This window comes from Marmota monax, unplaced genomic scaffold (genome assembly GCF_021218885.2).
Source record: "Marmota monax isolate L192 unplaced genomic scaffold, Marmota_monax_Labrador192_F-V1.1 WCK01_AAM20220418_F8-fsc00056, whole genome shotgun sequence".
Lineage (NCBI taxonomy): Eukaryota > Metazoa > Chordata > Mammalia > Rodentia > Sciuridae > Marmota > Marmota monax.
Genome location: NW_026695212.1, coordinates 3,503,675 through 3,517,995, shown reverse-complemented (window position 1 = coordinate 3,517,995; position 14,321 = coordinate 3,503,675). Strand labels below are relative to the sequence as shown.

The 14,321-nt window shown below is 35.7% G+C and overlaps 1 protein-coding gene across 16 annotated transcripts in view; it reads left to right on the top strand.

The window, feature by feature from the left end:
- Grip1 (glutamate receptor interacting protein 1) overlaps positions 1–14,321 on the top strand; it is a 645,398-nt gene that overhangs the window by 515,598 nt on the left and 115,479 nt on the right. For all 16 annotated transcript variants that reach the window (XM_058574656.1, XM_046430647.2, XM_058574652.1 and 13 more), the window contains one exon: positions 1,477–1,622. In XM_058574656.1, coding sequence (XP_058430639.1) covers positions 1,477–1,622 — 146 coding nt within the window. The remainder of the gene's footprint in view (positions 1–1,476; positions 1,623–14,321) is intronic.

The following is a 14,321-nucleotide window of genomic DNA, read 5'->3' as shown; positions in this document are numbered from 1 at the left end:
TTTGAATATGTGAAAGACAAGTGCCTTCAGCCTTCACATCATAAGTCTTGTTGGGTCCCAGGTACACTCACAGTTTAGGTGTCTCTGGACATACTTATCTCTGTATTATTTTCCCACAGCAAAAGTCAACTGCATAATGATGGAGGAACACACTCCTGCCATGAGATATCATTGCAAGATGGGAGGAAAATCTGTCTCTCTGTTTCAGACCAGAGAGAAATAGAAATTATAAACCTTTTTTAAGAAATAGAAATTATAATAATAAATACAATTTATTAAACACATACTGAGTGTCAGGAACTGTGCTAACTTCTTGGCCAACACTGTCTTATATTTTTAGCCCTACAACCATCTTGTGAATAAGATATTTTTATTGTACCTCAGCTGGCCAAATGGAGGGCACAGATGGTTAAGTCACATGCCAGCTATTAAGAAGAACCAGGATACAAATTCAGGTTTATTTTCCTCAAAGTATTTGCTGTCGGCTCACTTTTAAGAAAGATGATATTTCATATAAAGAGAGGAGGGAGACACTGTGCTAGGGTATATTTGCCTTTGTAAAGGATAGCACAAAGTTAAAACCTCCAGGGAAGTTTTGCCTTTTTCCTTCTCATTTCTCTCTTAGGAATTATTCTTTCTGATGAAAATAGACATCTGTTCATTTCTTATCAACATTTAGGGTTAGGGTTAACAAGAATGTCAAAAACAGACCGTAAGTTTGTGAGCAATACATTATCAAATTAGCTTAGGAGTCAAGGAAACCTAAGTGTTAACGATAAAAACTTAAGAGTCAAAATACTTAGTTGCCTAAGTGAAAGATGTCTAAGAGATCTTTTGGGTAGGGAGGCTGTAATCCTGAAGGCACTCTGGTTCTGCCTCTATCATGTCACTAACATCCTGGTGTCATCTCCCAGTGCCTGAAGACTAGTCACAACAGGGAAAATATAATTTGCCTGCTTCTTCCCAGAAATGTGAGACTGAATTCATTTATTGATTGCCAAACAGCCTTATAAATCATTAGGGAAATTTACAGAGTAGTGCAATTTCTCACCAGCACTCCCCATTCCACTTGGGTTCACTGGTAATAAATTGAATGAAATTAAAAAGGCTTTTCTGCTCACCTGACTTTGGGAAAATAGGTGAATGCTATTTCCTGGGTACCAATAAATCAATTTTAGACTTTCAGGCAAAAACCTAGAAAAGAAAAAAATATGCCTTTCTTACTTTTGTACTCAAGAGTTAACTCTGAGTAACTAGATTACCCGCTAATGTCTGGTTATCTTCTCATTACTGATTTTTGTATTATAGCAATTTTCCTTGCAGGGCTTCCTCTTTACACTCTTACTGTGATACCTGAGGCTTACAAAGAGTGCAAATGGGATGGATGGCAGCACGTGTGTGGAAGAATGGCTTTGGCTAAGTGACTATAAGCATTATGCTACATTAATCAAGACCTTGCCTTTATTTTCCCTTTAGAGAGGGCACTATCAGACCTGGAGACAGGTTGCTCAGTGTGGATGGAATTCGGCTTCTTGGAACCACACATGCTGAAGCCATGAGTATTCTTAAACAATGTGGACAAGAAGCAACGCTGCTGATAGAATACGATGTCTCAGTAATGGGTATGTTGGAATCCCAAGCGGGTGCTCTCTTAAGCTCTAGATCCTGTCACTGCCCATCCCTGAAAACCCACTGTAGATAAGTGCATATTTTTTGGCCCTCCTGTAGCAGACAGAATTGCGTCAATACTCTATCATTGTAGTCTGAGTTCAGGAAAAGGTGTGGTATTTTTCAATGGTGTTGAGTAGAGTTCTCATGTTCTATAATAATGTCTCATTCTGTGGGTGTCTCTCATCCAGCAATCAACTGTTCTGTATGGATTACCCTTGGCAGCAAAGTATCTTTCTCCTCCAAAATCACAAAAAATAGTGTTATTAACTAAAGGACTGCTACTGTTGCTTTTAATATTTGGAGACTGGCAGCAGTGGGAGATTCCTTTCCTTCTTATGTAACTTTACAACCTGAAGCCAGCTAATCAGAATTAATAGAAATGATCATTTATTTCATGTTAGACTCAAAGACAAGAGAAAGGAAGAGCACATATAGCAACATTGATTGAAATTAAAAATTAAATGCAATGTTTTTTTTCATTAAAAGGGGATTCTAATAGAAAGGGACTACTCCTAAACTCATAAAAATTAGCAAAATGTTCTAATTTGGCTTCTAAATGTTTGGAGAGTCAAACAGGTGTGTGTGTGTGTGTGTGTGTGTGCATTCTGAGGAAGAAAAATAATGAAAGAATGGATTGGACCTGGAAATTGAAACTTAAATCAATTTGTAATTGCAGGTAATCCTTACAATTATCAGACTTGATTATGTGACCCGGCTTTGCCAGCCAATTTTATGCTGATAAAATATAGGAAAGAAAAAGAGACTAATTCTATAACTGCAAACTCCTTTATGCCCTAATCTATATGATTCATATAGAACAATGTCATTTGAGAGTATTCATAATCTGTTTGCTGACCTACAATGTCTTAGAGAGGTATGAAGTTTTCTGACAAGCATAAAATCTGAGATTTAAGGAGTTTTTAGCATGGCAAATAGAGTGATATGATCTTGACATGAAATTTTCACAAAACAATGTTCCCTTTTTTACTTTCCTACCTTCCTTTGTCTTTCCTCTTTTGTTTTCTCCCTTTTCCACTTTATTTCTTTTGTTATATGGCATTTGAATTCGATTTTAGTAGATGATTTTGGTTTTGTTTTCAATGCTTCTGATCTCCAGTTATTGATTGAACCACGTCACTTGATTTTCCTCTGCTTTCTTTGTCAAATGGGAACTAACAATGCCTATTTGCAGGGGCAGTTATGAAGGTATTTAAAATGTGGCAAATAATTATCATTAAAAAACAAATAGATGTTGACATGTTTAACTCATTCCATCTAAAAACATTTATAAGCTAAATGGCAGGTATCAGGAATACAGAAGTAATACACAAAACAGACCTGGTTCTTACCCTTTGAGGACTGCAGGTAGGAAGAACAGCAAACAGAATATTGCCAAGTAAACAAGCACTCATGAAGTTTAGTTATTATGAAGAGTATGGTCAGGATTCTGTACTAGGAAATAAGGGTAGGCACAGGTAAGGATTGACAGGTGCTTTAAATAGAGTGACAGACTAAAAACCAAAGCTTTAGTAGAAACCAGATCCCATACTGAAGACAACAAATATCTGAAAGGTCTGAGCATTACACTTCAGAGAAAAGAACTCCCCTTCTGGGATGAATACCATATCAAAGGTGTCTGAGTTCATGTTTCAGCATTGCCAAGGTTCTCTCTCTAACTCACGCTCACCCTCCAAATGACACCTGGAAATCTTTACAGCCCAGTGTTTCCATTCAGCCCCCTTAATGTAAGGGTAGGAAGGAAACTCCTTGAGTTTCTCAAGGTGGCTGGATATAAGATCAGCATACAAAAATTAGTTGATTTTCTGTATTACAGCCAAAAACAGAAAATTAAATTGTTAAGATACATTTATAATAGCACTAAAATCATAAGTTTCTATAAGAAATAGATCTAACCCAAGTTGTTTGAACCCATTATACATATACACATATATACATTCATATACATAAAAGAGTACTTAAATACATGATGATCTAGATCATGTTCTTAGATGGGAATGTTAGTATCTAAAAGATTCAATTTCTATCAAATATATCCACATATTCAATTTTATTCAAAACCTCAAAAAAATGGTCTTTGGAGTGATAAGAACAAGCTGTTTCTAAGATGATAGAATGAATCAGACCTGACTTTTCCTATGTTTACATATGAATACACAATCAGTGTAACTCCACATCATGTACAACCACAAAAATGGAAAGTTATCCTCCATGTATGTATAATATATCAAAATACACTCTACTGTCACATATATTTAAAAAGAACAAGTAAAAAAATTAAAAAGAATAAGCCATTTCTAAAATGTATATGGATTTAGAAAAGGGAGAAGGGACATAAACCAAAATGTTTTTGAGACCATATGAAGGGAAAGAATCTTTTTCTACCCCATATCAGGTCTCATTCTAAAATTGTGCCTTTGAGTTTATGCTATAATAACATGGGGTAATAGAGAGACTAGTAGAAGAAGACAGCATGCCTAGAAATAGACCACTGTAGATTGAAAACAGAAGTATGCTTATACAACACTGGGGAAAGTTTGAACTAGCCAGTAAATGATGCTGAGACAATTAATTAGCCACATGACAAAAATGATATTAAATTCCTACTTCAGGTCAGGCCCAAAATGAATTCTATACTTACTTATTTAATTTCCAACAGATTGCTATCATAAATAACTTTAATGAATATTTTTATACCCAAACCTTTGTCTGCATTTATGATTTCAAAAGACAAATGGCATATTTGTTTTATCGTAATTTCAAATTGTTCTCCAGAAAGTTTGTATTGTGTTACATTACTATTGGCAACATTCAAAATGAACCTATCTCAGTAGAGCTTGTCTACATTTAATATTTTCATTTTTAATATATCTTATTGTTAGAAGAAATTCTATTTTGTTTACACTTTTAAAATACTCTAGTCAGGTGAATAAATTTTCATATGACTCCTAGTCATTTGCATTTTCTATTGTCTGTTTATGTCCCTCATTCATTTTTCTATTGAAATTGCTTTTAGTTTTTTGTTTATTATTCTGTATTAACTTACATTGACTATTTTTATGTTAAGGACACTAGGTATTAGTTTTTTGTAAAAACTTTTCTCAGTCCATAGTTATTTATGGATTTGTAATCAGATACCCTCCATCACACTCATGTAAAGCTAAATAGACACAAATTTTTCAGTAGTAAACTTTATATCCTACCTCAGACACAAATTCAGTAATGTCATAGGAGTTATGTTTCTCAGATTTTCTTGCCTGAGGTAGACTCTCTTTACATCATGACAAGACGACCTTTTCAGTCACAAGTCTACATTATCTTGAGAGTTCATGATGACAGAGAAAGAAACAAGATCAAATTTCTCAGTGATTTTCAATGACTTAGCTTGGGGCAGATACTGACCACTACTTTAACCACTGTGTCCAGAGATACTGTGCACTCTTTACTCCTATGGTAGGGGAGTTTCCTTTGCTTCATGTCTTCACCAGTATTTGGAATTGTGTGTCCACTTCATTTTAACCATTCTGATGGGCATGTGGTGGTATCTCATTGTGAATGTGGTGTACATCCCCTAAATGAATAACAATATGGAACACCTTTTCATTTGCCAGTGGGGCATGCTTTTTTCTTTGATTTACTTTTAGTACTTACATTTATTTACATACTATTACAAGAACACAAATTATCTCCTGGGAAGCGTGTATGTGTGTGCACATGCATGTGTGTGCATGCAAAATAGATATCAATATTTCAACCCTGGAAGTACATATATTTTTAAATAAATCTCAGGTCATATATTTTAGCAAGTTCAGTGATATGTTTTGAAAAAGCTATTGGCACTATTAATTTTATTAAGTAAAGCTAAATTTAGTCTGATAACATTTTAAGGAAATATGTGGGAAGAATAAGTTTGAAGAAAACAGTAGTTCAATTTTGGATCTGTTAAGTGTGAATTCTTGCTAGAAAGAATATTTGGGAAATGATGTGTTTGGATCATTTTCTTTCCTAAATGTTCATTAGAATACTTATTTTGCTTAAACCTTTGCTGAAAATATTTCCAAAATGTTTCTGAGAATGTATGTTCACTTAGATACTTGAAGCTTTGGTGAAGTCACTTGATAGTTATCTCAGGAACATTTTCTGAATGTCAGTCCCTAGGTCAGTGTTAAAGTATCGAGAGAGATTGAGAAGATGATATCAAATCTGTACTGACGGGTAACTTGCTCTGAATCTTTAAAGATTACATGATTCTCTAAAAATTTGTTTTTTGGTTTTTTTTTTCTTTTACAACTATTTCTATGGAAGAACCACAGAAAGCAGTCAATAAAAGTGGGATTCTTGTTGGGCAGTAGTTGTAGCTCAGAGGTAAAGCACTTGCCTCGCAAGTGTGATGCACTAGGTTCAATCCTAGCACTATATAAAAACAAATAAAGGCATTGAGTCCATGTACAACTAAAAACCAAATTTTTTTAAAAAATGGAATTTTTGTTAGTTGTATTAAACAAAGCTCACTGTTGTATAATTTAAATGAGCTTTCTTACTAAGAAACAGTTAATGTCTGCAGTGATCTTTGCAGATATTTTAATGTAAGCAACAAATTATTGTAGTTGATAATAAAGTTGGACAAATAGCTGTTTCTCCCAAATGCCCTGAGCTTTCCCACTGTAGTGCCCAATGTCTAGCTTTACCATAAGTGGTCCTTTCAAAAACAAGCTATACATTTGTAGGCCCGGATTAAAGCCACTTCCTTGTTGGTTCTGCTGTTAACCTGGATCATTATCTAATTTTCTGTCCCTCTTGAGAAGTCACTCTGTGTAGCACTTTCTTGGTACCTCTTGAGGAAATTGATATTTTTTTTGTCTTGGTTGCCTGTGTGTTTCTGTTGTGACACTAGGTTCCCCAAGCTCTGTGGAAACAGTAACCAAATCATCTTTATTTCCTTATTTCCATGACACCTCACATGGAGCCTTCAGTCACACACAGAAGGCACTTAATGATAATTGTGAATTGGACCATGTGTTCATCCATAAATTAGCAATCCTTATGACCAGTCATCATTAAATGGGTGTGTGTAGAATGTGGCAAAACATTAATGATCTTGCTGTATGTTCAAAGAGCAGTTACTTCATGATTTGTGATCCATCTTACATTGCAGAATGACATCACAAATCCTAAAATCACAACACTTCCGAATCTACCTATTATATGTTTCTCAATTCCTCTAAGTCTCTGACTCTCCTTTTAACTGTCACTTTCTCTACTCATCTTCGAACATTTCCTTATGTTTACTTTGATGGTACCAGCAAGCAAAACCAAAGATACTGGAAAAATAAAAGCAAAAACCTTTAGCCTTTCTCTAAAAATGCACCCGAGTGGGCTGGGGTTTTATGTAGTTCAGTGGTAGAGCACTTGCCAGGCACATGTGTTCAATCCTCAGCACCACATAAAAATAAATAAAATTTTAAAAAAGGTATTGTGTCCATCTACAACTGAAAAAAAATGTATTTTAAAAAATGCCATAAGGTTTTGACATCTTTGTCCCCATTACATAGATAGTCTTTCCTCATAGGCATTGAATTCTGAGCAAACAGAAAATAGTCATTTCCAAGTTATTGTTTTATCAAGGATGGATTTGGATGTGATGAGCCCTCAAAAGATATGAATATATAATAAAACATATAGATCTATTATAATTAAACATATAGATCTATTTGTATCATCACAACTGGATTTAGGCTATGCTTTGCATTTTACTCTTTTGGAATGTTAAGATCAAGATATGAAACTTCCACAAGTGAATTTTTAATCCCAAGTCCCAAGAGTAAATTAGCATTTTTTGTATTTTCTTCATTGATTTCTTTTAAATAATCTCTGTAAAGCAAAAGGAGTTTTCAAGGCCTGCTGAAGTGCTTATAACATAACACATGTTCTTCCTGAGGGTCACTAGCATAACTTTCTCTTCTTCCTAGAAAATATCATAAGTGGAAGACCAGAGGGTTCCACAAAAAGCCTATTGTCTTTAAGTAGCAATAGTCTTTTATTTAGAGTGTTGGTTTTCTAAGATAAAAGTAAGATGTTCTACTCATTCTCCTTTTTTATATAAAAAATGAATTTTTGCAGAATACTCTTTACTGTCACCTACATCATTCCTTTTTATAAATACAAACTCAGAGCCACTTATCATATGTGAGTAAGGAATTTCCCTAAATTAGAAAACAGTATGCTTTTTATTTAACTTTTATTTTGCTAGTTTAGAATAGGGCATGCTTTAAATTTACTTTTGTATTACAGTACAACACACAAATGGAAAAGTGCTGAAATCTTATTTACACATCTTGTTAAATTTCCACTTGTGTATTCTCCATTCAGATCAGGAAATAGAACATAATTATTATCACCAAAAGTCTCACCATGCCTCCTCCTAAACGCTACCCACTCTGTTCCCAAAATGTAACCTTAGACCAGAACTTTATTTTGCTGAGCTTTGAGCTCTATATAAATTGAATCATATTGCAGATTTCTTGGTGCCTTGATTCTTTTACCCACATTATGTTTGTTGCTGCAGTCTGGCTGGGCACAAATCACTAGCCACTGAAGCAGGAACAAACTTTATTTCTGAACTCCACCAGCACACTCCACACATGGGAAATCTGCCGACTGCCATGCGGCTCCTCTAGGAGTTGCAGTTGGCACTCCATTAACAGTTTTGCTTCCTCCACACCCTCATCAGCACTTGGTATCGTCAGTCTTTTTCACTTTAATCATTATAATGGGTATGTGGTGGTAGTTCTTTATGGTTTTAATATATGTTTACCAGATGGATAAGTATGTTGAACTCCTTTTCAGTATAGGCCATATTCTTTATGATGTGTCTATTCAATTATTTTGATCCATTTTTTCTATCAGAAACTGTATTGTTGTTATTGATTAGTATGATTTACATTTTGCAAATACAAGCACTTTTTTGATTAATATGTGTTACAAACTAACCTTAACTACTAAATGTAAAATAAGAGCCAATTTGAGGAGACATGAAATATAATGTTCCAAAAAAAAAACTTCACCAAGTTGTTTTAGGAAAATTTTTTTCAAGAATTAGACATGCAGAAATCTAGAAGAGGGTATAAAATTTTACCTAGTTTGCTCTCCAGCATTCAAGTAGATGATGCCATTGGATTTTAGGACTGTATTCATTTTCTATTGCTGTGTAGCAAAACACCACAAACTTGGTGGCTGAAAACAATGCCCTTTATTATCTCACAGTTGTACAGGTGAGATAGGCAAAGTGACAGCAGGCTAAGCCCTTACCCAGAGGCTCTGGAAAAGAATTCACCTCTGAGCTGATTCACAGTATTAGCAGAATCAGGCTCCTGGGAATTGAAGTTCTAAGGTCCTCATCTCTTTGCGGGCTGTCAGTCACAACCACCCACATCTTTCTTACATGTCCTACTCCATCTTCAAGCAGGAATGGGTATATTGAGGTTTCCCACATTTAAAATCTCTCCGATTCCCTCTCCTACCTTCCTGTTCTACCGCTAACTGGAGAAAGTTCTCTTTTTAAGAAGTCATTTCATTACATTCTGTCCACCCAGACAATTTCTCTTTCTTAATGATTAGTTATGCCATACAACATGATACACTTCATCAGTGAAACAGCATTTTATTGACAGGATTCTGAGGTTAGGTTGTAGAATCTTTGGGGAATGAATTCAGAAATTCTATATACCACAAGGATTACCTACTGAAGCCAAGAAGATACAAGAGCAGACTAGAAAGAATTGTCAGCTGTTAGAAGTCTAAAACAACTTTGTAGAAATGATCAGCTACTCACTTCAGTACCTAGCAAAGTGTCTGGCATAAGCTTTCAGTTACATTTATTGAATAAATGAGTGAATACCTTTGGAGGTTTCCTTTTACCTTTACATCAGTTGCTGCATGTTGTATCATTTTCCCCTGAATATTCTTGAACAAATAAACTGACACAACATCTCAAAACTTTATTCATTATAAATGAGGTTCATCTAGAATAGGGAAAATCAATAATTTTCCATTTTGATGTCAGCTCTGATTAACTGACAGTGGCCAGCTGAAGCACTATGTTAAGGATTTTGAAGTTTGACCCAACCTCAGTGGACAAGAACATTGTGATCTCTTACATTTTGTACCTGAATACTCCAGGTACATGTGATGACACATGTAATTATACCCATCTAGAGATCCAAGAGGCACTCCAGCCTCTAGTCCAAAGAACTAGTGCATAGGTAATTCAGTTTGAGAGCCTGGGCTCTCAAACTGAATTACCTATGCACTAGTTGAAAAATTTCACATGCACATTTGAAAAATATGCACATTTTGAAAAATAAAACCCTTATGATCCTTTTACTGTCACTGTATCTCTTTTCCCTACAACTGCTCATATTAGTCCATGGTTTCATACCCTAAAGTACAGGGAGCAAATTGTGGAGGGCGTGGCCACAGGACATGTATTCTTTGGTCTTCAAACTGTTTTTGAAAAGTCAGAGTTATTTTTCAACATTTAAAACTATAGGAAGGGGAAGGATGAGATGTGCATCAAGGACAGCAGGAGATGGTCAGTCTATATTTACTGAATCAGGTAGGATGGCAGAAGTTTCCTGCTAGGTACCCTGGTACTACTGAAAAAGGAAGTGTAGGGTCTGTTGAAAACAACAAATTGCATAATTTGATTTTCAGTGTTCTATGAGATATGAAGAAGGAAATAACAAAAGGAGGCAGAATGCAAAGTTGTAAAGTTTCATATTTATTACATCAGAAACTACCGTGAAGAAGTTATTGAAGGAGAAGAAAAAAACGGGCTGAGGTCAAAACTGAAACTTAGGAAAACTGGCATTAAGTGGTGGACTGAGAAAAAGAAGCCTGCAAATCAGACTGAAGTCACAGCTTTCTAAGTGTATAGCCTTGGGCAAGACATTCTGCCTCAGTGAACTTCAATTTTCTCAACTTGTAACTTGAGGATGATAATGCATAGTTCACAGGACAGGTAACCATCTTGCATGGCCATGTGGACACTCAGGTTCAACTAAATACAATAATTCCTAAATCCTGACTTGAAAATTTATTTTTATAAAAAGTAAATTCATATGTGATGGAAGGCATAAAGTTCTAGAGTAAAATGCATTTGTATTAAAAAATAATAAGTCTAAATATCTGATTACTCTTAATAATTTTGCATTACTGGAACCAATACAACCATTGGCCTGAGTTGAATCTCATGCTGGCTTTTTGAGACGTTCTTTCCAGTTTGTTCAAGTCATTTCCCTGACACCAATAGCAAGTCTGTTTTACCTGTCCCCTCGGGCATTAAGTGATTCCTTAAGTTTCAGCCAGCCTAGCTCCAGACAGTCTGATGGGCACAGTCGCTCAGAAAGAAGGTCTCAACTGGAGATTCTATTCCCAATTGCCCACATTCTTTTCTGCCAACCCTCATGTTTCCCAAAACAGGCAATTGAGGGCTTCTGGGAGGAATGTGAAGATTTGTGGCAGAGCAGCAGAGTCAAGAACTGGGATGCACAGCTTAGCTCATTGGCACTAGTGTGGCCTCTCTCTCAACCCTTCTCCTGAGCCTCCTAAGGTTCTGCATTCCAGCATGAGGTTTGTCACACCCACTCCTGTCTTTGGGCTTTGAGAGGGGGCAGACGTGTCTTGAAGCTCTGCCTATTACATTAGTTGTTAGTTTCTGGGCCTCTAAAGTAATTTGGATTTTAGTGTAAGAGATATTCCTAAATATTTTTTTGAATACTTGAGTAACACCAAAAGAATGTAAAATCTTGTAGAATACTATTCAGGAGCTGTTAGAAGCTTAGGTGTAGAAGCTAAGGTGATGAATAATGGTATCAGAGTACAAATAACATAGATTGATGATTCAATGTGCAGATTATCCCTAAAGGACCAACTGATAATAGTTTAGGTGGTACTCTTTGTGATAGAATCAGAAAGGTCTCTCAAGCCTTTTGGACCACTACTCCACATTTGTAATATGAGGAGAGCAGAGGATCATCTCAGAGGTGATACTACTATTCTATCTCTTTGAATTTAATAAATTCTCTTAAAAGATTTGAGAAGCTATCCCTGCTACTTTTTTTCATTGATGTAACTGTTAATCACTAACAGAAATGTTATAAAGAAAAATATTTTAAAGAAATATTTAACTCTAGTTTAAACCCATTTAAGGTGGTTACAGCTAAACCCACTATCTAAAAAGAGAAAGCTGGTCGTTTCCTTGTTAGTCACATCAATCCCAACAGTCCCATGACAGTTACAAATTTTCCAAAGATTACTTCCCAACATCCCTATCACAGGCACAAGGCCAGAGTGCTGCTGTGAAGCCATTAACTGTAAGGATTTTGATCTTGGCATTCTGAGACATTTAAGAAATTAATGGAAAGTTGCTTAAAATTCTCTCATTTTCAGACCATATATGATGCTTCTAAAATTAAATATGTTCTTTAAGGGGAAAATTAGCCCTTTAATTTTAACATATTTTAGAAAGATGAAAAGCTGACAACTCTGTCGGGGGCAGTCTCTCAGCGTGGTAAGTTTCTTTGAGGTCATGTACATGTATTGGGTAGACTAAAATGACTTTTCCTTTTGAGAACAGTAGCAGGCAGGCATTTCTGTTGATCATAAGGTCAGTGTGTGGTCATCTTTTATAGACTGGCACCAAACTACTTATCAAGATTACCTGTCCCTGTAGCTGTGTACTAACTTCATACTCCTTTTTGTAAAATGAGCTTTAATCTTTCACTAGGGAGAAATTACTGTTCTCTGTACCTTCCATTACCTGTTCTCATGCATAACCAAAGCAACTTACAAAGAAACAAAAGTTTGCAGGATTCCCTGTCAAGCATGCAACTATTCTCTTTACCACATATTTTAGCTATCTTTGCACAATAGCAGTTACTTCAGAATTTACTATGTAGTAAAATTATTTTTTTTCAGAATAAAATTTCAGGTTAACTTCAACAGTCATACTGCTAAGGGAATACACTCTATTACTACTTTTCTCTGTGGCTTCAACAGTGAAAGTAGCTACCAGATGCCCCTGCTGAATAATTCAGGAGAATGCAATCACTCATTATAATCATACCCACTGTAATCTCCCTGCCTCATCCTAGACCTTATACCTGCCAGTCTTTATAACTGCAGTTATAATGATGGAAACAGTCCTGAAACTGTCTTGAGGTCTGGAGGTCACAGCATTTTGGTAAAGACCCTCTGGTTTATTTTTAAGATAAGCAAAGAATTTCTCAATGTTGAATTCTCAGAAATACGTTGAGATCATAATTTTAATGCAAATTTCATTGAGAATACACCAATACTCTGCATCCTAGTTTCCATTACCTGAAGATACTTCGTTGATAGCAATAAAACAGGAAATGGGAAAACCAGCAGACTTTCCTCTGATCTCTATGGAGGCACCATGGCTCAGCCAGAATCCCACTTGAAACCACCATGCATCTAATAGAGTCAGACAAGGAATATTGAGTGATTGACTGTTACACAGGCCACCTCTTCTACAGAATTGTTTTATTTTAAAACAAGTAAAATGCAAGTTGTCTATTCAAAAATTCTTCCATCAGCCTCCTCATCTTTCTTGTCCCTGAAAACACTCTCTTACAAGTTGACATCTATTCCCACAATTTCCACCATCATCTCTTTTTGGACATGCTCCTGTTGGCCATAAAATAAAGTTTAGAATTTTTATTTTATTCTGACAGTAAGACTCTGAGCTTTCCCTGGCCGACCTCTCCAAGTTGCACTTCTGTTGCACGTCAGCCACACATGCACTTAATGATTCATAACCCAGGTTTATTCATGTGTGTGTGTTTGTGGTTTTCATCCTATTTGGAGGCATAGTAGTGCAGTGATTAAGAAGACCCAGGTTTGAATCCTTTCTCTGGAACTTACTAGATGTGTGATTTTTCTAAGCCTCCATTTTTCCATTTGTTCAATGGGGTTAGTCGTAGTAGCTCCTTCCTGTGGCTACTCTAGTAATTAAAGTTGTTCATAGGTTTAAAGCACCTGGAACACAGAGAAATTTTTAAAATATCTTTTTATTATTGTTTTGTCATTGATATTATGAGCTTTCTTACTTTGTTATGACAACCTTTCCATTTTATTCCTGTTTCTTGAAGATAAACTTGGTAATCCAGCTGGAAGAAAGCCTTCTATCCTTTTAATGCCAATACTGATTTTTTTTACATGACTTTATAGTCTTCATCACATTCAGTGTTGAAGTCTAGCTGCAACTCTGTTTCCTCTATGAATTCATAATCTCCTCAAGGACAGAGACTGTTTCAAATCCATTCTGTTTCCTCTGTAGGGCCCCAGACACCAGATGTCATTTACCTCTTGGCTGAATGAATAAAGGAATGAGGAGTATTTAATATGGAGCCTATCTTTTCCCTAAATTTAATGATATTCAAAATAACTAGCATATATTTAGAGCACTTTCTGTTCATGGTGCACTTTCCCAAACTTCATCCTGTTTTATCCTCATAATAAATAACCAGTTCAGGAAACCAGGCTACGTCTTATTTTCTGAGAAAGGCCAAAGTGCTATGTTCTCTGTGTTGACCACAGGAGTCTCTGGC